General features: G+C 42.7%; 2 protein-coding genes across 2 annotated transcripts in view; one reads left to right on the top strand and one right to left on the bottom strand.

Moving 5' to 3' along the window:
* LOC126106375 (lipase 3-like) overlaps positions 1-9,383 on the top strand; it is a 64,500-nt gene extending 55,117 nt beyond the window's left edge. The window contains exons 7-8 of the mRNA XM_049912640.1: positions 5,971-6,113; positions 9,078-9,383. Of these exons, the coding sequence (XP_049768597.1) occupies positions 5,971-6,113; positions 9,078-9,233 (299 nt within the window). The 3' untranslated portion in view covers positions 9,234-9,383. The remainder of the gene's footprint in view (positions 1-5,970; positions 6,114-9,077) is intronic.
* The window catches only part of LOC126106377 (cuticle protein 6.4-like), a 182,107-nt gene that overhangs the window by 127,271 nt on the left and 27,782 nt on the right, over positions 1-27,054 (bottom strand). The window lies entirely within an intron of this gene.

Here is a 27,054-nt window from a genome sequence, read left to right on the forward strand (position 1 = left end):
ATGGTAACATGGCGGAAAATCGTGGAACTTAAAACGTAGAACAAAGGGTTGATGATGCTAATAAAATACATATGAATCAGACAGGTAAAATAATAGGCAGACAATTAAAAAAAACACGGCGACAGTCTGGTTTCTGTTTGCAAGAGACATAAAATTCACACCCAGCGACAGCATGATTTCTGTTCTCAACACTTTCGAAAGACGAACCACACTGAACATTCACTTGAACACTGGACTAAAAAGCTGGCACAAATATGACATACCACAGCCGAGAGCAGGCGGGGGGGTGTGGGGGGGGGAACTGGACAGATGATGGGAAAGAAAAGGGGGGAAGGAGAGGAAAAAGGAAGGGGAAGGGGGGGAAAAGAGCCAATGGAGGATGAGGACCCATAAGAGGGGTGGGGAGTGCTGGGCAGATGCGACTGGGAGGGGGGGGGGAAAGGCAGAGAAGGGGAATACAAAATAACTCGGGAGGAGGGGGAGAAGGGAGGCAGGGAGAGGTTAGGCAGGGAGAAAACAGGATGGAAGGGGGGAAGAGGAAGCCCAGGGAAAGGACAGACGAAAGGAGGGGGGGGTGAGGATCAGAGTTGATAGGAGGGATAAATGGAGGGAGAGAGGGCATCATCTGGGAGGGGGGATTGATGGAAGCCACATTGGGAAAGGAGATGAAGGGTGTAGAGATGGAGGGTAGGGGGGACACAACAGTGGAGACGTGGCAGGGGGCGGGGATGGGAGAGGAGAGGAGCAACCAGGGGGTGAGGGGGATCAAGGCGGCGGGAAGTGTAGAGTATGCAGATATGTTCGAGGAATAGAAGCACATGGTGGAAAGAAATGAGGTCATAGAGGATCTGTGTGGGGGAGTGAGGTAGAACTCTCAGTACTGCAGTGTGAATTTAAATCATCTTTACTTTAGCAAGAAGATGAATACATAACTTTGCACTGAGAAGCACGTAGGTGCAAAGCCAGATGTCTCAAGCTCACAGAAGTTACACAGGCAAAGTCTGTAGTGGCTCGCCCACCATGAAGTAGAAACAATCTTGCTTGGATGTCTAGTCGGAATCAAATGGGGCTGAATCTGGAGCGGCGCTCGTAGAGCTGCACAGCGCCGGCTAGAGGGCGCTGTCGTTGGTGTTGGTATCGTAGTGTCAACCTAGCAGAGCGCACCTACATTATGGCTTCATAGCTATCGTTATCACAATTTGCGCGTTTTCTTTTGAACCGAGAGTGCAATACCCTCCGTTTCCTCAGAATTTTCCGAATCTCGTTATTAAACCATGGTGGGTCTTTTCCGTCCTTAATCCAATTACTAGGCACGTAATTCTCCAGACCACGATATACACTCTGCTTAAATTCCACCCATAATTTCTCTCTGGCCTTCTTTCTTGAACTGAGTGATGTCAATTCACTGTTTAAGTGAGACACTAACAATTGTTTATTTGCTATTTCTAGCAGAAACACTCTCCTAGCGTTCTTAACCGATTTATTACATTTCGTAACCATAGTTGCTACAATGACATCAGTGTTCCTGATTCCCGTTTCTATTCTGACGTTGTAGACGAGGTCCGGCCTATTTGTAGCCATAAGGTCTAAGATATTGCCATTGCATGTGGGCTCCCGAACTAGCCGCTCTAGACAGTTTTCAAAAAACGTGTCCAAAAGTGCCCCACATGACTGTCCGTCCATGCCTCCCGCAATGAATGCACGCGCTACTCACCATAGACATTCTTTGAGTGACTATAGAACTGTCACACCTTAATCGAATGGCTAGTAAAAACATCGAACAATTAACTTGGTTTTACCTACACCTGTTATACGCGACCGGATAACTTCACTGTCCACTCAAATTAGACAGTAGTAATGAGCTGCAGTGAACACTCCCCGTCCTGTGGCCGGTAATCTGTCTTTCCCATATACGTTCCATGATTCGTTAAATATTTCAGAGCTTTCCAGTTCGAGTTTCAGTCAGTTCTGGGAATAATTTGAGAGAGAGAACTATCTTGGAGGACAGTAAATTTGGGAACCTTGTTAAGAGTACTTCGACAATTTACTGATAAAATTTTGACAGTTGAAGTGTGTTTACTCTGAACCCGATATGACTTCCCTAGCTGGGCATTGACTGGAGAGTGTTCGTCAGAGTACCTGAAACTATCATGTAGCCCGAAACACCCTCATGTGCGCTTCACAAGTACTCTGCTACCCGAGTAGCTGCTTCCTTTGTGTAATGCACCCTGGATGTATCAAGGGGAGTCCTACAAATCCCCAACCGATAACGCAAATTACAAATGATGTAACAAGAAACAAAGTCCAGCTATTGATGTGACTAGGAAGAAGTTCAAACAAAGGTGTCATAGCACAGTGGCTCCAAGCACAAGTGGCTCAAGTGGCTGAACAGCTGCCGCCGGCTGTCCAGTATCGTAGCAGCAGAGGGCGCTCCTGGTACAGAGCTGTTGGAGATGTGGCTCAGTGGGGAAGCAGCATTGGGTTCCCCCGATCCTGTGCGACTGCTGTCGGCGTCGAACGGATACTTGCAATTCTGTTACCAGTGTAACAACGCCTGTGAGGTGGTATCAGTACAGGATACCACAGTATGAACACCAGTTACAGATGAGAGAGGCTAGTGCACTTTTTTACCATGGCAACACTCAACCACATTCTTGAAGATAAACTTGGGCCTACACTTCATCGCAATAATGGTTAATCATTTCCTTTAGCATATCCGTGGTCCTAAGTTTCAACACAGCAGTGCCCACATACTTTTTTCAGTTGACTTCTGGAACTGCAAAATTTCAGCAATGCAAGGCTCGATGAACTACACTGCCTGCAAAGAAAATGAAGTACCCAGAAGAGGAGGAAACGAAACTGGTTGAGAGGACATGTGATGCTCTTTCAGTAATTTAAAAAGCGAGTTAAACTTCCAAATAACTTTTCAGTATGAGCCCATTTATATGCACGAGGTTGCACCACATCTGGCCTGGATGTGAGCACTAATTCGGTTGGGAAGGGTGTCATAGAACTGTCGTATCTTTTCCTGAGGCAAACTATCTCAAACTTGTCGTCTCTTTTCCTCCGTGTCCTGGATGCTATATGGTTGCCATGATGGTGGCGGTTGAGCTGGTCCCACACACTATCTATCTGAGACAGATCTATGATCGATTCTAAAAGGATATTTTTGGCTCAGAAACTGGCGGTTCGGGCAATAAGTGGTGTAAGTTCACGAACGTCTTCTCGACCCCTGTTCACGAGTCTCAATATATATATTCCTTACTGTCGTTTCTTGTTGCCAATATTAGCTTACTCCCAAGAATAAGCAGCTTTCACTCGGTTAATACTCGGCAGAAATCAAACCTGCATTTGAATCGGAATTCCTTAACCCTTGTGTAAAAAGATGTGCAGTACACTGCTACATCCATTTACAATAAGCTACCACTCGAATTACAAACTATTAGGCGCTTTCAAATCGGAACTGGTTTCCTCATGGATCACTCCTTGTATTCTGTCGAGGAGTTCCTTGAAAAGTTAAGCTGATTCTTATTGTATTGCTGATTGCATTTACTTAAATTTATAGACTGACTTTTTTCGGGTTCATGAACATTTATTTTTATCTGTTATTACTTTTATGTTGTAATTTCATATGCTGACACGTCCCATGACCTTGGAGATCTGCTCCTCAATTCGGTCGTACCGGACTTGAAGTGTAAATAAAAATTAAAAATCTTGCTGGCCACAGGGGTGCCTCAACATCATGAATACAGTTTACAGATACGTGCCAGGTGAGAACGTATGTTGTCCTGCTGAAATTTGGCGCCATGATACTGTCGCTCTAGAGATAACACGTGAAGACTCAAGTTGCCCCTGACGTACCGTTATGCATTCAGAGTCTCCTCAGTCACTATCACCCAAGACGTGAAGTCATGGCCAATGGCTCTCCACATAATGAAATCAGGAGCAACACAGCTGTGCCACTCAAATATTTGGAACAATTGAACGTCTCCCCAGGCTGCCGAGATAACCGCTCACGATGGTCACTGGCCACCACCCTGATTCGCTGCTGAACACAGACACCAGTCATAATCAGTTCACAATTTCTGGTCACGGCACTGCAGCCTTCACATGGGACAGTAATTCCCTAGTCCAGATGTTGATGATCTCCAACCAATAGCGCATGCTGACACATAATGTCCCACGGAGTGCTTTTCGGATGGCAAGTGTTGGTCAGAAGGAGCTGTGATGTACTTGGTGCACAATATGGCGATCGTCCCTTGTGGTGATCAGACGTGGCCAACTACATCACTGACTACCAGTAGGACTGTCCACACATTCCCATTCAGTCCAACAATTGGCTACTCTCACATCCGACTGCCCACAAACCTGGAAACTGACAGGTTCGTCCAGCTGGCCAAGTGAAGACCCACAATGAAGAGTCTTTCGAACTATGCAAGGTGCTGATAACACTGTCTCACACGTGTACACTACATCTATATGTCCTTCATAGTATTCATTCAACATCCGACGCTGTTCCCGCCTGATATACACTGAGGTGATAGAAGTCACTGGACACCTCCTAAGATCGTGTCAGACCTGCTTTTGCCTGGCGTAGTACGGTAACCCGACGTGCTGTGGCCTCAACAAGCCATTCGAAGTCCCCTGCAGAAACACTGAACCATGCTGTCTCTATAGCCGTCCATAATTGCGGAAGTGTTGCTGGTGCAGGTTCCTGTGCACAAAATCTCTCGATTATGTCCCACAAATGTTCGGTGGGGTTCATGTCGGGAGATCTCAGTGGTCAAATCATTCGCCCTAATTGTGCAGAAAGCTCTTCAAACCAGTCGCAAAAACTGCGGCCTGGTGACATGGTGCATTCTCATCCATAAGAATTCTTTGTTAGGGAACGTGAAGCCCATGAACGGCTGAAAATGGTCCCCAAGTAATCGAACATAGCCGTTTCCAGTCAATAATAGCTTCAGCTGGACCAGAGGACCAGTCTGTATCCTGTAAAGACTGCCCAGACGATTATAGAGCCACCATCAGCTTGCGCAGAACCTTGTTAACAACTTGGATCCATGGCTTCATGCGAGCTGTGCCACACTCTAACACTACCATCAGCTCTTACCAACTGAAATCCGGAATCACCTGACCACTACACGGTTTTACAGTCGAGCCCAGGAGAGGCAATGCAGGCGATGTCGTGCTGTTAGCAAAGACACTCGCATTGGTCCTCTGTTGCCATAGCCCATTAACGCCAAAATTTTGCCCAACTGTCCCTGACAGTACGTTCATCGTACGTCCGACACTGATTTCTGTGGTTATTTCACTCACTGTTGCTTCTCTGTTAGCACTAACAGCTCTATGCAAATGAGACTGCTCTCGGTCTAAGTGAAGGTCACCGGCCATTGCATTGTCCGTGATAAGAGGTAATGCCTGAAATACAATATTCTCAGTACGCTCTTGAGACTGTGAATCTCAGAATATTGAATTCCATAACGATTTCCGAAATGATCACGTAGAAAACTTTTTCACACTAACCAACTGAGTACTAATGACAGCGCTGCCAATGCACTGTCGTTTTATACCTTGTACCACGATACTACCGTTATCTGTCTATGTGCATATCTCTATCCCATGACTTATATCACCTAAGAGTTTACCTTAACAGGCATGGTTATAACACTGAAAACGAACAACACTAATGCACTCTAGTGCCCGTTATACGTCTCACAGACATTAACAACTACAATCATCAAAATCTGCACCAATGGTGTGTCCATGCACGAAGTTACATGACGTCCAACCATGTTTTCTGGGTGGTTCACTTTTTTATCCATCTGTGTTACTTTTATTATCGATGTAATCTTCACTGCATAGGAGACACAGTACAGATTTTTCTCTTTCATCTAGGACTTAACTTGTTCCATTTGCTTGTTACTGGACTATAGTAGCGGTGTATGGGTGTGACTGTATGTTTGTCCACAGGCCACTTCCGGCAGTACGACTTTGGCATGCTGGGTAACCTGGAGAAGTACGGCAGCTTCTGGCCACCAGACTACGACATCTCCAAGATCACCGCCAAGGTGGCGCTCCACTACAGCAACAACGACTGGTGCGCCGCACTGCAGGTCAGTATAAGCGACAGGAGCAGCCAGCCAGGAGCGCTGTGTCTGTGTGCGGGAAAGTTGCATCTCCTTGTATAGAAGGAGGAAAAAAATAGCCGGGGTTCTCTCTACTAGAAGAGATTTAAGAGACAACATTCACGATAAACATGTACTACTTAAAAGATGACCCAAATCCATAATTTTGAAGATACAGCAATGAAATTTTGTACCATAATTTAATCAAATATGAAATTAAGGTCCTTTGATTATATATATATATATATATATATATATATATATATATATATATATATATGTATATTAACACACACACACACACACACACACACACATACATACACATATATATATATATATATATATATATATATATATATATATATATAAAATATGGAATTTGCATACAATAAGCTTGCCACATAAAGTTTGTAGAATGTATCGAATGGGAGAATTTTAATAATTTTCTTATTTGTAATGCTGTAAGCGTAATACAAAACACATCCAAAATTCCAAACACTTTGCCCAATCTCTCATCCCAGCTTGCACTCAGACTTCCAAAATTTAGCCTCGATACAACATTTATTGCATTTATAGAAATGAAAGTAAAAAATTCATTATTCTAGAGTTTATGTTGTTGTTGTGGTCTTCAGTCCAAAGGCAGGTTTGATGCAGCTCTCCATGCTACTCTATCTGGTGCAAGCCTCTTCATATCCAAATAACTGCTCCAACTTACATCCTTCTGAATTTACTTCCTCTATTCAACAATTGGTCTCCCACTACGATTTGTAACCCCCACGCTTCTCTCGAATACTAAATTTGTGATCCTTGATGTCTCAGAATGTGTCCTATCAACCAGTCCAAACTCCTAGTCTTGTTGTGCCACAAATTCTTTCCTTCTCAATTCTATTCAATATCTCCTCGTCTATAATGTGATCTACCCAACTAATCTTCAGCATTTTTCTGTAGCACCACATTTCCAAAGCCTCTATCTCCTCTTGTCTAAACTGTTTATCGTCCATGTTTCACTTCCATACATGGCTACACTCCATACAAATACTTTCAGAAAAGACTTCCTAGCACCTAATTGTATATTGGATGTTAACAAATGTTTCTTCTTCAGAAACACTTTCCTTGCCATTGCTAGTCTACATTTCATACTCTCTCTGCTTCAGCCATCATCAGTATTTTGCTACCCAAAAGGCAAAACTCACCCACTACTCTCTCACCTACTACGGTCTCGTTTTCTAATTTAGTTCCCTCAGCATCATATGATTTAATTCTACAACATTCCATTATCTTTGTTTTACTTTTTGATGTCCATCTTATATCCTGCTTTCAATATACTGCCCATTACGTTCAACTGCTCTTCCAAGTCCTTTGCTGTCTCTGACAGAATTGCAATGTCATAGGCAAGCCTAAAAGTTTTTATTTCTTCTCCCTGAACTCTAATTCCTACTCGAAATTTTTCTTTGGTTTTTTCCACTGCTTACGCAGTGTGCAGATTGAATAACATTGTCGGTAGGCTACAACCGTGTTTCAATCCCTTCTCAGCCACTGGTTCTTCTCCTACATTCTGAGAAGAACATACATACAATTAAAAAAAATTATAGGAAATGCAGTTCAAAACTCAATCGAACTTCTTTTCTTATATCATCTCTTCAGAAGCCCCCAGATTTGTATTCAGACTCTTCTGGTTTCTTGTTTCCTGCTCTAACTAAATCTTCAACTGACTTTTCAGCGGCAATCCGGACGCGATTTCATCATTGAAACTTTGGAAATTATTGTCCAAGAGTTCTTATACCAATGAAAATTCATATTTTGGTAAATTTCATGAACGTCCCCCTTAAACTGAAATCCTAATGTAGAAGGCTTAGAGGTTCTCATAAACTTGAATAATGATAACTGAAAGCAATGGCTGTATGGCAATCCAACGAAGTTTGTTCAAAACATGCTACTACATGTAGCAGTGATAAGGAAACGAAATTCGATTTCATTGTTGAGTCTGAAGAAATATCAACAAATTGCTATTGTTCTTCAGTGCTGTAGGATTGATGAATGGAGTGTACTGAAAGGATCTTTGCTCCATTTGTGTTGATCAACTTCTTCTGGAAAATACATCAGAAAGCAATCACTGAGTTTATTCAAGTAATCCACAAATACAACTGAAAGTCATTGTCTTCTGAAATAATTTCAGGAACAAGATAAACGTAGCGTTTATTATCCAACTGTTTCTTTCACAGTACTAGGCTGACATCTACCACTCTGCCATGGTATAAACATTTACTTTCCGCCCCGCTAGAATTCGCTACTAGCACACATATTGCATCTTTATTGGGGAAAGAAAGAGAGATAAAGACAGAGAGCGAAATAAATGGAATTTAAGGGAGAGAAGAAAAGAAACTAAAAGTGAGAAGAAAATGAAGACAAAATTAACAGATGCACAACTGAAGCTGCTTAAAGTGTACAATCTCCATTCGAAGGAAGAAGCAGAAGAGGAAAAGGGAGAGAGACAGAAAGAAAAAAACAAAGAATGAAAGAAAGAAAGAGAGAGAAATAACGACTGGGAGAGAAATAAATGGAATTTAAGGGAAAGAAGAAAAGAAAGGAAAAGTACGAAGAAAATGAGGGAAAAGAATGCAGGAATGAAACACAGAAAGATTGAATGGAAAATCAAAGAGTGGGTATGAAATAAAAGAAATAAAAGAGAAGACAGCAAAGAAAGAAAAGGAAAAAGAAATGAAAAGAAGTAAACAAACTGAAATAAGTAAAAAGGAACAAAGAAAAAGAATCAAAGAGTAAATGCAGTAACGTGAGAGAAGTATGGATGAGAAAAATAATGTTTTCCATCACATGTCATATCAGCCGCTACCGTCATTCCACCAGTTACATGCTCATCTGCACACTATTTCCTAACATTGGATAAACAAAAAGATCATCACTGGAATTTGATTTTGTCTTCTGTTCCAGGACGTTGACAGGCTGTACAAAGAACTACCGAACTGTATTGGTCGCTTCCTCGTGAGTCAGGACTCCTTCAACCACGTCGACTACATGTGGGCGATCCACGTCAAAGAGCTTGTCTATGATAAAGTTATCAGCCTTATGAACAGATATCTCCCGTAACATGTAGCTTACTGTCCTGCAACATTTCGCACGATTACAGTACTGTATGCAAGTAGTTTTACATCATCAAGCTCACTTTTAATTGCAAAAATTGTATTACCAAAATGAAATTGTAACCCCTTTTTGTATGGAGCATTTGTTTTGTGAGAAATTGTGAATAATTTCCAAAATAAAATTAATTGTTAATTGAAATAATGGTTGCTTTCATTATATTCTTCTGCCATGATTGTTTGAAACTGTGATTCCAGAATAAACTTAAGTCATTCCAATACACTGCACTGACCGTTTTTAGGTAACTTGTCAAATTTAAGAAAATATGTGGCCTCAAATCTGTACTTACTACCTGAACAGTTGTGACACAGTGTCCCAGAATGCTCTAATGAGGCTGCTTATATGTCCCCAGCGTGGACGGTGAACGGAACATTCACTTGTTGCGTACCAGCACACCGAACTATGTGCTTGGAAAGCACCCTTCTTGCCTCATTAAATTTGTAATAATTCTCCCAATTAGGATTATTATTATTATTATTATTATTATTATTATTATTATTTCTTTCCTTTCTCAGGCGTTATGTCTGGTTAAAAATGGAAAGTGACACGGACCTTGATCAAGCGTGACTTCCTTTTAACTGTACAATATATGTTACATTGCATTTAGGAACTTTCGGGTAATTGAACATGTATCAATAATTACAGATTTCTGTAGTTGTATTTATACATTTGGATGTAGCTGTATTGCGTTGATGTACTGGTGGATATTGTGTGGTGTGACTCCTGTGGTTGATAGTATAATTGGTATAATGTCAACTATATCCTGATGCCACATGTCCTTGACTTCCTCAGCCAGTTCGATGTATTTTACAATTTTTTTTCTCCTGTTTTATTCTGTATATTTGTTGTATTGGGTATGGATATTTCTATTAGTTGTGTTAATTTCTTCTTTTTATTGGTGAGTATGACATCAGGTTTGTTATGTGGTGTTGTTTTATCTGTTATAATGGTTCTGTTTCATTCTGTTATTACTATTACTATTAGTAGTAGTATTATTATTATCATTTCTTTCCTTTCTCAGACGTTATATCTGGTCAAAAATGGAAAGTGACGCGGACCTTGATCAAGCGTGACTTCCTTTTAACTGTACGGTATATGTTACTTTGCGTTAAGGAACTTTCGGGTAATTGCACATGTATCAATAATTACAGATTTCTGTAGTTGTATATATACATTTGGATGTAGCTGTATTGTGTTGATGTACTGGTGGATATTGTGTAGTATGACTCCTGTAGTTGATGGTATAATCGGTATAATGTCAACTTTATCCTGATGCCATATGTCCTTGACTTCCTCTGCCAGTTGGATGTATTTTTCAATTTTTTCTCCTGTTTTCTTTTGTATATTTGTTGTATTGGGTATGGATATTTCGATTAGTTGTGTCAGTTTCTTCTTTTTATCGGTGAGTATGATGTCAGGTTTGTTATGTGGTGTTGTTTTATCTGTTATAATGGTTCTGTTCCAGTATAATTTGTATTCATCATTCTCCAGTACATTTTGTGGTGCATACTTGTATGTGGGGACGTGTTGTTTTATAAGTTTATGTTGTAAGGCAAGCTGTTGATGTATTATTTTTGCTACATTGTCATGTCTTCTGGGGTATTCTGTATTTGCTAGTATTGTACACCCGCTTGTGAAGTCATCTACTATTTCTATTTGTTGTTTGCAAAGTCTGCATTTATCTGTTGTGGTATTGGGATCTTTAATAATATGCTTACTGTAATATCTGGTATTTATTGTTTGATCCTGTATTGCAATCATGAATCCATCCATCTCACTGTATATATTGCGTTTTCTTATCCATGTGTTGGATGCGTCTTGATCGATGTGTGGCTGTGTTAGATGATACGGGTCTTGCCATGTGGTGTTTTCTTTTTCCAATTTACTTTCTTTGAATCTGTTGATGTTATGTGATCTAAAGGGTTGTAGAAGTGGTTATGAAATTGCAGTAGTGTAGCCGATGTATTTATATGAGTGATTGCTTTGTGTATTTTGCTAGTTTCTGCTCATTCTAGAAAGAATTTTCTTAAATTGTCTACCTGTCCATAATGTAGGTTTTTTATGTCGATAAATCCCCTTCCTCCTTCCTTTCTGCTTAATGTGAATCTTTCAGTTGCTGAATGTATGTGATGTATTCTATATTTGTGGCATTGTGATCGTGTAAGTGTATTGAGTGCTTCTAGGTCTGTGTTACTCCATTTCACTAACCGAAATGAGTAGGTCAGTATTGGTATAGCATAAGTATTTATAGCTTTTGTCTTGTTTCTTGCTGTCAGTTCTGTTTTCAGTATTTTTGTTAGTCTTTGTCTATATTTTTCTTTTAGTTCTTCTTTAATATTTGTATTGTCTATTCCTATTTTTTGTCTGTATCCTAGTTATTTATAGGCATCTGTTTTTTCCATCGCTTCTATGCAGTCGCTGTGGTTATCCAATATGTAATCTTCCTGTTTAGTGTGTTTTCCCTTGACTGTGCTATTTTTCTTACATTTGTCTGTTCCAAAAGCCTTATTCACACTCCTGGAAATTGAAATAAGAACACCGTGGATTCATTGTCCCAGGAAGGGGAAACTTTATTGACACATTCCTGGGGTCAGATACATCACATGATCACACTGACAGAACCACAGGCACATAGATACAGGCAACAGAGCATGCACAATGTCGGCACTAGTACAGTGTATATCCACCTTTCGCAGCAATGCAGGCTGCTATTCTCCCATGGAGACGATCGTAGAGATGCTGGATGTAGTCCTGTGGAACGGCTTGCCATGCCATTTCCACCTGGCGCCTCAGTTGGACCAGCGTTCGTGCTGGACGTGCAGACCGCGTGAGACGACCATTCATCCAGTCCCAAACATGCTCAATGGGGGACAGATCCAGAGATCTTGCTGGCCAGGGTAGTTGACTTACACCTTCTAGAGCACGTTGGGTGGCACGGGATACATGCGGACGTGCATTGTCCTGTTGGAACAGCAAGTTCCCTTGCCAGTCTAGGAATGGTAGAACGATGGGTTCGATGACGGTTTGGATGTACCGTGCACTATTCAGTGTCCCCTCGACGATCACCAGTGGTGTACGGCCAGTGTAGGAGATCGCTCCCCACACCATGATGCCGGGTGTTGGCCCTGTGTGCCTCAGTCGTATGCAGTCCTGATTGTGGCGCTCACCTGCACGGCGCCAAACACGCATACGACCATCATTGGCACCAAGGCAGAAGCGACTCTCATCGCTGAAGACGACACGTCTCCATTCGTCCCTCCATTCACGCCTGTCGCGACACCACAGGAGGCGGGCTGCACGATGTTGGGGCGTGAGCGGAAGACGGCCTAACGGTGTGCGGGACCATAGCCCAGCTTCATGGAGACGGTTGCGAATGGTCCTCGCCGATACCCCAGGAGCAACAGTGTCCCTAATTTACTGGGAAGTGGCGGTGCGGTCCCCTACGGCACTGAGTAGGATCCTACGGTCTTGGCGTGCATCCGTGCGTCACTGCGGTCCGGTCCCAGGTCGACGGGCACGTGCACCTTCCGCCGACCACTGGCGACAACATCGATGTACTGTGGAGACCTCACGCCCCACGTCCACCCGGCCTCCCGCATGCCCACTATACGCCCTCGCTCAAAGTCCGTCAACTGCACATACGGTTCACGTCCACGCTGTCGCGGCATGCTACCATTGTTAAAGACTGCGATGGAGCTCCGTATGCCACGGCAAACTGGCTGACACTGACGGCGGCGGTGCACAAATGCTGCGCAGCTAGCGTCATTCGACGGCCAACACCGCGGTTCCTGGTGTGTCCGCTGTGCCGTGCGTGTGATCATTGCTTGTACAGCCCTCTCGCAGTGTCCGGAGCAAGTATGGTGGGTCTGACACACCGGTGTCAATGTGTTCTTTTTTCCATTTCCAGGAGTGTATATCATTGCTGAATATGTCTGTTATCTTTAGTAATTGGTTGAGTTGTTGATTTATTGCTACCAGTAGTTTTAGATCATCCATGTATAGAAAATGTGTGATTTTGTGTGGGTATGTTCCAGTAATATTACATCCATAATTTCTATTATTTAGCATGTTGGATAGTGGGTTGAGAGCAAGGCAGAGCCAGAAAGGGCTTAACGAGTCTCTTTGGTATATTCCACGCTTAATCTGTATTGGCTGTGATGTGATGTTATTTGAATTTGTTTGGATATTAAGTGTGGTTTTCCAATTTTTCATTACTATGTTTAGGAACTGTCTCAATTTAGGATCTACTTTGTATATTTCCAATATCTGTAGTTACCATGAGTGGGGTACACTATCAAAAGCTTTTTGGTAATCAATGTATGCGTAGTGTAGCGACCTTTGTTTAGTTTTAGTTTGATATATCACCTCTGCATCTATTATCAGTTGCTTTTTACATTCTCGTGCTCCTTTGGAACAGCCTGTTTGTTCTTCATTTATAATTTTGTTCTGTGTTGTATGTGTCATTAATTTCTGTGTAATGACTGAAGTCAATATTTTGTATATTGTTGGTAGGCATGTTATGGGGCGATATTTAGCTGGGTTTGCTGTGTCTGCTTGATCTTTAGGTTTCAGATAAGTTATTCCATGTGTAAGTGTATCAGGGAATGTGTATGGGTCTGCAATGTAACTGTTAAATAATTTAGTTAAATGTGAATGTGTTGAGGTGAACTTCTTTAGCCAGAAATTTGCTATTTTATCTTTTCCAGGGGCTTTGCAATTGTGAGTAGAATTAATTGGTTGGGTGACTTCATGTTGCAAAATTATCACTTCAGGCATTTGTGGTATCATCTCATATGTATCTGTTTCTGCTTGTATCCACCGTGCATGCCTGTTATGTTTTACCGGGTTTGACCATATGTTACTCCAGAAGTGTTCCATGTCTGTTATGTTTGGTGGATTGTCTATTTTAATGTGTGTGTTATCTATTGTCCGGTAAAATTTGTTTTGGTTTATGTTCGAATGTTTGGCTTTGTTTCCTTCTATTTTCACTTTTTTTGTATCTTCTAAGTCGTTTGGCCAATGCTTGTAATTTCTGCTTCTTTTCATCTAATTGCTCTATCGCTTCTTGTTGTGAGATTTTACCTAACATTTTTCGTTTTTTTTTCTGACATTTCATTTCCTATAAATTGTGTTAGCTGTCCGATGCCTTTTCTCAGTTTTTCTATTCTGATTTGTAGCCTGTGTTGCCATGCTGGTTTTGTGGGTTTCTTCTGTATGTTGGTTGGTTCTGATCTCTGCCTATTGTGTATATTTAGTGTAGTGAGTGCTCCTATATAAACCAGTAGTTGTAACTCTTCCATAGTTGTGTTTTCATTTATTTTGTTGTGTATGATTGTGTTGATAGATTTTATTGTTGTTTCGACTTGTGGGTTATTTGGCGGTCTATGCAAGAATGGTCTAATGTCTGTATTTGTGCCTTTGTATTCTATATATGTCAGCTGAAATTTTTCTTCTATATCTAACATGTGTGTTACTTCGAGTTCTGTTTCTGCTTGTTCTGGTGGCTGTCTTAAGATTTCGTTTTCCTCTGTTTGTTTAATTGATGCGTGTTGTTCTTTGTTTGTTTGCTCTGGGATGTTTGAGTCCATTACTGTATTTTCTTCTTCTTCTGATTGCACATTATTTTGTTCCAGTATTTGTTGTACTTGTTGTTTGATGTTTTCTAATTCTGACTGGGGTATCCTGCTATTTTTTATTATTACACGGATCTGATCAGCTAGTCGTTGTTCTGTTAAAATTTTTAATTCTGGGTATCTGATGATAAATGTTGTGTATACTTGTGATCTGTATCCAGTTGTGTTGGTTCCTAGGTTTGTTGCTTGGTAATAACAGAACATGAGGTGTCTATTAACTTCATCTGACCATCTCATCCTCTGTCTTTGTTTTTCTTCTAGGGTGGTTGCAGGAAACATATCCTGCAAAACACCTCTATTTGGATTTAAATCATTTTCCAGTTGGCTAGCAGTGTCGTTACTATTGTGGGCGGACATAGTGTTCAAACGTCGTCCCCAACCATGACGGCGCTTGTCCGAGGCTTCTTTAGTTCTGTCCTGAACCAACTAATCACACTAAAAGAGGGGTTAGCCCTAGTAGTGGTTTGTTCTTTTCGTCGCCTTTTACGGCTGGCAGAACATACCGGAGGCCTATTCTTTTCCCGAGCCTCCACGGGGTTTATTATTATTATTATTAGTATTACTACTATTGTTATTAGTGAATGTCTCCACTGGAGAGCGATAAGCAGGTGATCGTCAATCTTTCTTGAGATTCTTCTCACTTTCCCAATATTTCCTCGTTTTTCTCCCTAAAGGTCATCTTTCTTTCTTCGGTCCACTTTGGTCGGTATGATTTTGGTTTCATCTCTGGATAAAATTCCACTTATAAATTTTGCTTCTGAATGCATCCCTGTCTGATGCGTTTGTTACGTCAGTTTTTACTTTTGTCAGTTTTCCATGGTATTTATGCTTTAAGTGATGTCACACAGTCAAGTAGACGTTTAGATAATCTGTTTCCAGGTAATCTTTCCAGTGACCATACAACTTCATTCGTCTCTTTCTGACGTAAGTGGCGATGTTTGATACTTTTTCTGTTGTCTCTATGGTTTGCAGTCTGTATCGAACTTGTGTGCAGTGTGGTCCCAGAATTTTTCCAATAATCTTTCTCTCTACTTTCTTAATTTCTTGTAAATGTAGCCTTTGGTTTAGTGAGAGTGTCTCGGTTGCATTTGTCGGATTGATTAATGTGTTGTAGTGTCTTATTTTAGTGCCCTTTGACAGACATTTTTTGTTATACAAATTTGGAACAAGTCCGGACACTTTCTTGATTTTCTGCAAGCTATTTTTTCGTGCTCTTTTTCAAAGTCCTGTTGGTTCTATAATTTCACCGAGATGTTTTAAGTGTTTGACTCTCTTGATATCACCATAATTTGTCTTTATGAATTCAGTCTTCTCAAAGGAGATTTGCAGGGCAACCTTCTCCGCACGTTCTTTGAGGGTTTCGATTTGTCTTGGGCTAGGGGGGGGGGGGGGGGGCAGAGAGGGGTGCTATTTCTTCACTGTCCGTTAGAATCTCTAAGTCATCTGCAAACGCTACCTGTGGAACGTTCAGCTCTCCTTGACCTCTTTCTGGTTCGACTGACTTCCAAAATGTTTGTTTTCTTAGTTCCATTTCCAATTTTTTTGTTACTTCGTCTAAAACTATACTGAATAATAGTGGCGAGATCTCATCTCCTTGTCTTATTCGTGTTTTAACTAAGAATGGTTCCGAAACCTCACCTATGAATTTAATTTTTGATTTAGTTTCTGTCAGTGTTTGTTAGATCAGTTTTCGAGTTTTAGTATCTAGTCCACATTCTTTTAGAATATTGCATAGTGATTGTTTATGTGTAGAATCATATACTTTTGTTAAATCAATGAATACTGAGACTATTGATTTCGATCTGATTGCTTTAATTTTCAGAATAGTTTTAAGATCAAATATCTGTTACGGGCACGATCTATTAGGTCGAAATTTTATATTCCAATTGTTCTTGTTTCCTTTACAAATTTTTTGGATGATTTGAGTGATCTCTTTTGAGGAATTTGGACTAATATTGTTAAGTAATTTAGCTACAATTCCATTTAGGGTTATACTACTCGTACTTTCTGCAAGAGACAATTATTTAAAGAACATACTATTTAAACTCTGTTTTTCTATTTCAGTAAAAATAGCTTGGACGAGTAGTATTTGTCTTCTGAAGTGCGTATTCAGATGGTTCAAATGGCTCTGAGCACTATGGGACTCAACTGCTGAGGTCATTAGTCCGCTAGAACTTAGAACTAGTTAAACCTAAGTAACCTAAGGACATCACAGACATCCATGCCCGAGGCAGGATTCGAACCTGCGACCGTAGCGGTCTTGCGGTTCCAGACTGCAGCGCCTTTAACCGCACGGCCACTTCGGCATACTGTACAACACAATGTAAACAAACATAATGTTTTCGCCTAGCGTCTCAGCAATAGGATGGAACAAACAGCTGTCGATGTTTACAATGTTTACATTACGATGACTCGTATACTACACTGAAGTGCCAAAGAAATTGGGATAGGCACGCACATTTAAATACAAAGATATGTAAACAGGCAGAATACGGTGCTGCGGTCGGCAACGCCTGTGCAAGACAAATATAACACTGCTGCTACATTGGCATGTTACCCAGATTGAAGTGAGCTTGAAGGTGGTGTTATGCGTAGTCGGCGCACGAGAGATGGGACACAGTATCTCCGAGGTAGGGATGAAGTGGGAATTTTCCCGTACGACTATTTAACGAGTGTACCGTAAATAGAAGGACTCCTGTAAAAAATCAAATTTGCTAGATTGGTGCGGCAGAAAAAGATCTTGCAAGAACGGGATCAACTACGATTGAAGAGAATCGTTCGACGGGAGAGAAGTGCAACCCCTCCGCAAACTGCTACAGATTTCAATACTGGGCCATCAGCAAGTGTCGGCGTGCGAACCTTTCAACGAAACATCGTCGATATGGGCTTTCGCAACCGAAGGCCCCCTCGTGTACCCCTGGCGAATATACAAACCAAAGCTGTACGCCTCGTCTACGCCCACAAACACCGACATTTGACTGGAAACATGTAGCCTGGTCTCGTTTCAGATTGTCTGGAGCGGTTGGACGTGTACGGGTATGGATACAACCTCATGTATGCCAGCAAGGGAATGTTCAAGCTGGTGGAGGCTGTGTAATGGTGTGGGGCGTATGCAGTTGGAGAGATTCGGGACGCCTGATACGTCTAGATACGAATCTAACAGGTGACACGTACCTAAGTATCCTGTCTGATGACGTGCATCCATTCATATCCATTGTGCATTCCTACGGACTTAGACAATTCCAGCAGGACAATGCGATATCCCACAGTCCAGAATTTCTACAGAGTGGCTCCAGCAACACTCTTCTGAGTTGAAACACTTCCGCTGGCCACCAAGCTCCCAAGACTTAAACATTATTGAGCATATCTGGTATGCCTTACAACGTGCTGTTCGGAAGAGACCTCCATCCCCTCATACTGTTACGTATTTATGGACAGCCGTGCATGATTCACGGTGTCAATACCCTGCTTCAGACATTAGTCGAATTCATACCACGTCGTGTCGCGGCACTTCTGCGTGTTCGCAGGGGCCCCACACGATATTAGGCAGGTTTACCAGTTTCTTAGGCTCTTCAGTGCAATTACATTTACTTCCTGCAACGAAAACCACTGACATTCTCATTTACGATACTTCTAGAATTTTGCTGTGAATAGACACTGTCCCCTTTTTGTAACGGAAGTAAATAACTGCTCTTTCATGAACGTCTCATTGGCTGATAGAGGGCATTTCTCTAATATTTGGATGTCGTAAAAGTGTAAACGCCTTTGTACTGTTTGAAATTATAAGCGCGCAGTGTCATCAAAGATGCCGTGTCGCCTGGAGGCTTGCTTGGACCACGTCTGCTTTGCAAGATGTGCGGAAGATGATGTGCACTGTTAATCGTGAGATGAGGAGAAACAGTTGTCGGCAGTGGTGTGTCGAGAGTACGCCACAGGCCGAGTGGTACGGTTGCAGTTGTATTCTGAGGAAGTGGGACATCTGGTTTGATCATTAGTTATTTGATATGAGGAAAGAGACTGAAGCATTTTGAGAAGAATATTCTGTTACGATTACTTCGATGAGTGATAAAAGAGGATTTAATTTAAGGTAATTGATTTCAGATTTTGTACTTTATTGCTTCAGCTTGTAGTTACGCATTCTTGGTTCAGACATCCAGAGACTTGAGTATAGGGAAAAATAAACAGCCAAGCACAATTTTCAATTTGAACTTGGGGGTAGGAATAACTGTTGAGTATTTAATGTCGTTTTTGCGAGTTGCACTTTTGAAAACATGTTATTTGATGTTAAAGACGACTTGCGTTTGTCCACTCAAGAACTATAATTTTTTGTGTATTAACGTCTGTGAAGCAAAGAAAGAGATAGTTTTTCAGTATAGAACTTTTCTAATCAGAAAACAAATTACATTTGATGTTATAATTTATCCAAAGTCATTGTCCGCATCCAAAGTCAACGCCAGAATATGGGTTATCATTTTTACTTATCCTGATCTGAACAAAGTACCCTTTGCCTTTTTTTTAAAAAAATAAAGCGTGTTGCACCAGGTACATCTCATTGTCAGTAGTTAACTTAGTGCAACAAATGCGACGCGCTTTCAAGACAGGAACAGTGTCATGGTGTTTGCATTGTGCAACAGGTAAGCCAAATTAAATAATAAAAAAGGGAACACTGAGGTTTTCCAGGGTCAATTTAACTGTTTAAAACTTTAATGATTCACAGTGTTGAATTCAGACAGCATTCTTGCCATTATGAATGTTTAAACAGACAGGGAACGAGATAGGCACTTTCAAGTTACATCCTCGCAATCACATTTTGTAATACATTCTCTCAGTCGAATAATTTCTGAGCAAAGTTCACGAATTCCCATGTTGAAAGTTTACAGATAGCTTACAATACCGGTAAGCAAAACTCAATGAAAACAACAGACATATTATCATTATTAAGGTAACGTTGATGACTGCAGACACGTGCCTTTCCCTACAGTTCAGTTCTGTGAAATTCGCATGTCGATAGCGTCTTCCATTTCCAAAATATTTGCAGTGCCACTCTTAGGGGATTCACCCTGTATACACGACGTAAGGGAAAGATTGACCTCAGCCGCAATCAGGCACTCATAAAAATCCTACAGCAAATACTGAAAATTTACGCCAGACTGGGACTCGCATCCAGATTTCCAGCTTTACGTGAACTGTCGTCTTAAATGCTTCGCCTGTACAAATGGTTTAAATGGCTCTGAGCACTATAGGACTTAACATCTATGGTCATCAGTCCCCTAGAACTTAGAACTACTTAAACCTAACTAACCTAAGGACATCATACACATCCATGCCCAAGGCAGGATTCGAACCTGCGACCGTAGCAGTCGCGCGGCTCCGGACTGAGCGCCTAGAACCGCGAGACCACCGCGGCCGGCTTCGCCTGTACAACCACGCTTTACAGCCAGCACAAATTCTCAGCTAGTTGCACACTACACATGTAGAGCCCACTGTCCATTATCCTCAATGCTGATTTCGAATAATGATACCTCCAGTGTGAATGCACACTACGTCCAAACTCATGTGGGAATCAGGCAAAGCTAGAAAAGTCGTGGGTTAGCGATATGCAGATATACAGACGGCGATAGAATCGTGTACACAAGGTATAAAAGGGCAGTGTATTGGTGGAGCTGTCATTTGTACTCAGGTGATTCACGTGAAAATGTTTTCAACATGATTTGGGGCGGACGACCGGATTTAAAGGACAGTGGTATTTGGAGCTAGGCGCATGGGACATTTCATTTCGGAAGTCGTTAGGGTATTCAGTATTCGGAGATACACAGTGTCAAGACTGTGCCAAGAATATCTCGGGCATTATCACAACACGGTGGCCGACGGCCTTCGCTTAACGACCGAGAGCAGCGGAGTTTGCGTAGCGTTGTCAGTGCTTACAGACAAGCAACACTGCTTGAAATAACAGCAGAAACGAATGTGGGTATGAACCGTGATTTATTTTCAAAGAATATTCTTAAGAATTTATTTTATTTACTAGCGATTCATCAAGAACATTAACACATTTAATCACACTATGTAAGCATGGAAGTAGTTGCCAGGAGTAATTGATGAAAACATAACCAAATTCCCTTTAACAAATGAGAATTTTATTCACTTTAATAGTGCCTAAAAGCACCCTCTAAATATCAAAGTTTCAATTTATTCAGAGGCAGAAAGAAACAAGTTTTGACTGTATGAGCTTTCGGGCAGAGAATCTTGCTGCTCCCTTTTGACACATCCGTAGTTTGGTTACGACAGTTCACAACAGCCTCTGAAACTACACTGGAGCAAATCTGCAGCACACCAGATAACTTTTAACAATTTACACAAGCACGCAAACTATCAACCCCCGCCCGTAGGAGGGAGGGAAATGGTACAAAACACTAACAATTAAAATATTAACATTGCCACCGAAGGTGCAACTCGATTTTAACTTCTAAGAATACTAAAATGATCATTCAAATAAAAGCCCATGAAATGCAATCTTATATAAAATTCTACAAGGTTGGCCAAACAATAGTTCAGATGCTCTACAGTACACAGATATCGCCTCTCAAGATCATAGGCAATAATATCAAAGTTTCCAAAGATCAAAACATATTTCAGGTATTAGGCCGTTACACTCCAAGCAATAAATTCCTTAACACACTAAATCCGAGAAACATGACAGAGGCAGCTACTAACGTGCGGTAGATTGATAAGGAGATTACCGAAGAACCCGAACCGCAGGTTGCTCTAACCCGCTCCTAGTCCACAAGAGAAAAACGGACCACCCAATTTATAAACAACCACCTTCCCGCAGGTGGGCAAACGAAGAAGAATGGTGCGACGACCCCAAAGCAAAACGGGTGGTGACCTCGCCAAGAAAACAAGTAGAATTTAACAAGAGTAAATCAAACAACATATCACCAATCACTTAACTTCTAATAAACTGCGATTTCTCGAGAAGACCTGGCGCAGCACCCCGAAATCGCTCTCCCGAACCGTCCGCTGCCAGCCGCTTCAACGGACGCAGGAAGGCGCGCCGATCTCCCGTCTCACGGCGTCGCAGCTCGCACCGCCCAGACCGATGTCGTGGCTTGACTCCTGTTGCTCTCGTGTCGACCGCGAAGTCACTACTCCTCGCTATACGCCGCAGCCCACTGGACTCACGTGGCGACCTCACATGCGCCGACGCTCAAGACTGACAAGTCTGGAAAGACTCTCATTTTGCCGGCTTTGATCCGAACGACAGACATACTAACACTCCGAACGACAGACAGACACTAACTGCCTAACCAATGCGGACGAGAGACAGACTAGCAAGCTGGGGACGAGAGTCTGAACCAGACTGACCGACTGGCGAGCTCATAGCGCCCCTTAAATACACGTGAACAGGCAACCTTTCCCACCAGAGGGAGACACCAAAGCTGCGATTGCCACAGCGGCGCCACCGCCAGAAACGGAGGGCGACAGCTTCACACTACGAGCTGCGGCGCGCTCTTCAAAACAGCAATTTTTACCACGGCTCAGGGTCGTACGATGAACTAATCCTTTACCACAGTGCAGCGAAATTGGGCGTCAACTGGCTATGCCAGCAGACAACCGACGCGAGTGGCTTTGCTAACATTTCCACATTACCTGCCGCTGTTTCCACGGGTTCGTGACCACATCGGCTGGAACTAAACCGCAGCCTGGTCAGATGAATCTACATTTCATTTGATAAGAGCTGATGGTACGGTTCGAGTGTGGCGCAGACCCACGAAACCATGGACCTGGTTGTGAACAAGGCACTGTGCATGCTGACAGTGTATCCGTAATGGTGCGGACTGTATTTAGATGGAATGGACTGGGTTCTGTGGTCCAACTGAAATGACCATTGACTGAAAATGGTTATGCTTGGCTGCTTGAAGACCATTTTCAGCCATTCATGGACTTCATGTTCCCAAAAACCGATGAAAGTTTTGTAGATGACAATGTCCCGTGTCAGTAGGTCACAACTGTTCGTGATTGGTTTCAGGAACATTCTGCACAGTTCGAGCGAATGGTTTGGCCACACAGACCACTCGACAAAATCCCATCGAACATTTGCGGGACATAATCGAGAGGTCAGTTCGTGCACAAAATCCTGCACCGGAAACACTTTCGCAAATTGTGGACATCTACAGAGTCAGCATTCCTGAATGTTTCTGCAGGGGACTTCCAAAAACCTGTTGAGTTCATGTCACGTGAAGTTGCTGCACTACACCGAGGAAAAGAAGGTCCGATACGATATTAGAGGGTATTCCATGACTTCTGTCACCTCAGTGTAGCTGATACTGAAGTAGAGCACAGTTCATCATGAAATGGAGTGAGCTTATACGGACTGACCAAAATATTATGGCGACTTGCAGTATTACGTGTTAGTCCGCCTGTGGAATGCCGTACAGAATCGATTCTGCGTCGCAGGCATACAACAAGCCCTTGGCAGGTTTCCAGACATATGTCGCACCAGCTGTCTACGCACAGGTGGCTCAATTCCTGTGAGTTTCAAGACGGTCGTTTTTTTGGGGCGGATCTGCAGTGTTATAGTGTCCCAGATAGCTTCCTCGCTGTTGAGATCGGGCGAATTACGTGGTCGAGACAACAACGTGAGTTCACTATCATGCTCATCAAACCACAGCAGCACTGTCCTCTCCTTGTGACTCAGAGTGTTATCCAGCTGGAAGAAGCCATCCCCATCCGGGAAGACAAGCACGTAGGTATACAGGTGGTCAACAATACGGTTTCTGTTGTCCACAGTTGTCATGGTGACTACAGGTTTCACGGTACAGGTTCCACGGTAGGGCAGACACGTGTCCCCGATTTCATAACACTGCCCCGCTGGCCTACGTCCATTGCGCGCAGCTTGTTTCGGGCATCAGTTTGCCTGCGTAACAGCGTATTCGGACACGGTCACCGACTGGTGCAACAAGAAACGTCATTCAACCTCCCAGTTGACATGTCACCATTAATCTATTGTCCAGTCCTAATGATCCCGTCCCCACTCCAAGATCACGGGACAAAAGCTTAGTCAGCCCTAGAGAAATCATTACAAGCATCGTTTAATATCTTGTAATTCCGCTCCTGGAGTTTCTATCGCTGTGCGTTCGGTTAGGAAGTGAGTTGCGCAGGTTCATCCTGGTTACGCCACTCGCTGAGGATTTGATCTTGCAGTTCCACCAGATTGAGGGGATCCTGGGTGTTCCAGGGTTCCTTGGAGTTCAGGTCAGGTGATTTTGCAGGCAGGTCAGGTGATTTTGCAGGCAAGCACAGATGTAATATTGTGGGGAACTTCAGAAAACGAGTCACATGGTCCTTCACACCGGTGAACTTTGCTGCTGTCCTGTTTATGTGACTGTGTCAGCAATGGTCTCTTGTGACGTGAGCAAATGTTCATTTAATGCAGTTCCCGTCTCAGTGTCCTGTGGCTTACAGTTGGGGATGGACCTCGGGTGACTGCTGCGGCAGTTCCTGGCTCGTTTGGAAGCGATATTGATTCACGAGCTGTGAAATGCGTCACCAGTCCCTCTTATGCGGGACGTTTTTCAGAGCCAATTTCGACGTCGTGGATAGTGGCCAAGAGTGTTACGCCACGACTTGTAGACACGTTGTACGGTCCGCTGGGAAACACCAACAAATCGAGCAACAAAAAAATGGGTCAAATGGCTCTAAGTACTATGGGATTTAACATCTGAGGTCATCAGTCCCCTAGAAGTTAGAACTACTTAAACCTAACTAACCTAAGCACATCACACACATCCATGCCCGAGGCAGGATTCGAACCTGCGACCGTAGCAGCCGCTTGGCTACGGACTGAAGCGTCTAGAGCCACTCAGACACACGGATAGCAAATCCAGCAACACACACATCGAATGGCCCTGGGGACTGCCAAACACGATTGACCCTTTTTACCCCCTTTCGCGGCCTTACCTTTACCGATGTTTGCGTACTGCATCCACTTGAATCATAAATACTGATCGCTACTGCCTTATGCTCACGCGATCGCTGCGCCATCCGAAATGACTTGGTGATTCATCTGTGCGTGCGCACTGGGGTGACTAAGTTTTTATCATGTGAGGTTCGTTGACGATGTTGGGTCAACACAGGAATACATAGGGGTTGTCTACTGCGAAGCACCATGCTAAACATTATGAATTGAACGATATATTCCGGAACACTGCACCAGTACTGCACTCTGTCGACAGATCTACCACAGATCGCCATGTGCCATTCTCACAGTGGTCACGCCATCGCATTATGTGATGAGGCATGGACGTCCAGCGCCTCGCTGCCCACTCTTGGTCTCATCGTCCTTCAACCACGTTTCACAGATAATCACGAGAGTATTACGCGAGCAGCCGACTAGCTTCGTCACTTCTCAGATTATCGCTCCTTGGCGCCGAGCGATAAGAGTGTACCCTTTATCAAAGTCGTTTATATCAATGGACTTCCCCACTCTCAGCTTCTATCGTCGCTAGATAATGGCCATAATGTTTTCGTTAGTGTGTGTAGGCGTGTGTGTGTGTTTGCGTGTGCTATAGTGAGAACGTCTAGTGTCACTTCTGTTTTATCATCCGTGCGTTTCTTTACGAAACCTCCAGCTTTCATAATGCATTTCATCCGCTGCAGATTCGTGTTTCCTTATACATGATCCAGTCACATTAATGTGACAACCGCCTATCTTCTACTACTACGTCTACGTCTACATTTACATAAAGTGCCTGGCAGAGGGTTCAATGAACCTCCTTCAAGTTGTCTTTCTACCGTTCCACTCTCGAATGGAGCGAGGGAAAAACGAGCGCTTAAATTTTACTGTGCGAGCTTATTTTATAGCGATGATCATAGTCCCTATGCGGAGGATGCCAACAGAAAGTTTTCGCAATCGGAGAAGAAAACTGGTGATTAAAATTTCATGAGAATATCCCGTTACAACGAAAAACGCCTTTGTTTTAATGATTGCCACTCCAATTCACGTATCTTGTCTGTGACACTATCTCCCCTATTTCGCGATAATACAAAACGAGCTGCCCTTCTTTGAACTTTTTCGATGTCATCCGACAGCTCAACCTGATGCGGATCCCACACCGCACAGCAATACTACAGAATAGGGCGGACAAGCGTGGTGTAAGCAGTCTCTTTAGTAGGCATGTTGCACCTTCTAAGTATTCTGCCAATGAATCACAGTCTTTGGTTTGCTCTACCCACAATACGATCTACGTGATGGTTCCTATTTAAGTTATTTGTAATTGTAATCCCTAAGTATTTATTTGAATTTACAGCCTACAGATTTGTGTGACTTACCGCGTAATCGAAATTTAGCTGATTTCTTTTAGCACTCACGTGAATAACTTCACACTTTTTCTTATTCAGGGTCAATTGCCACTTTTCGCACCATACAGACATCTTATCTAAATCATTTTCCAAGTCGTTTTGATCATTTGATCACTTTACAAGACGGTGAATGACAGCATCATCTGATCATCTGCAAACAATCTAAGACGGCTACTCAGATTGTCTCCTATGTCGTTAATATAGATCACGAACAACAGAGGGCCTATAACACTTCCTTGGGGAACGCCGGATATTATTTCTGTTTTCCTCGATGACTTTCCGTCTATTACGACGAACTGTGACCTTTCTGACAGGAAATCACTAATCCAGTCGTACAACTGAGACGATATTTGATAGGCACGCAGTGTGGTTAGAAGACGCTTGTGAGGAACGGTGCCGAAAGCCTTCTGGAAATCTAAAAATACGGAATCAATTTGACATTCCTTGTCGATAGCACTCATTACTTCATGAGTACAAAGAGCTATGTACAATAATCACTCACAGACGACCGACTAGCTGTCAGGGATACGTGGAAAACATTGCAGCCATTGTCGTATAGCGGAAACGAAGCGATTTATCTGACGTCCAATAGGACGTGATCATACAGTTTCGGACCAAGGACGGAAGCAATTCCGAAAACGGCTAAGTCTGTAAACTGTTCGCCTGCTGCCGCGGTTAAAGTATAAATTGCATGGCAAAGTGGTGCTATCCAAAACCGACGGTGAGGCAACTGTGGTGCACTGCAGGCCACAGATGACTGGGATCAACGACGGCTGCAG

The sequence above is a fragment of the Schistocerca cancellata genome, chromosome 10 (genome assembly GCF_023864275.1).
Source record: "Schistocerca cancellata isolate TAMUIC-IGC-003103 chromosome 10, iqSchCanc2.1, whole genome shotgun sequence".
Taxonomy (NCBI): Eukaryota; Metazoa; Arthropoda; class Insecta; order Orthoptera; family Acrididae; genus Schistocerca; species Schistocerca cancellata.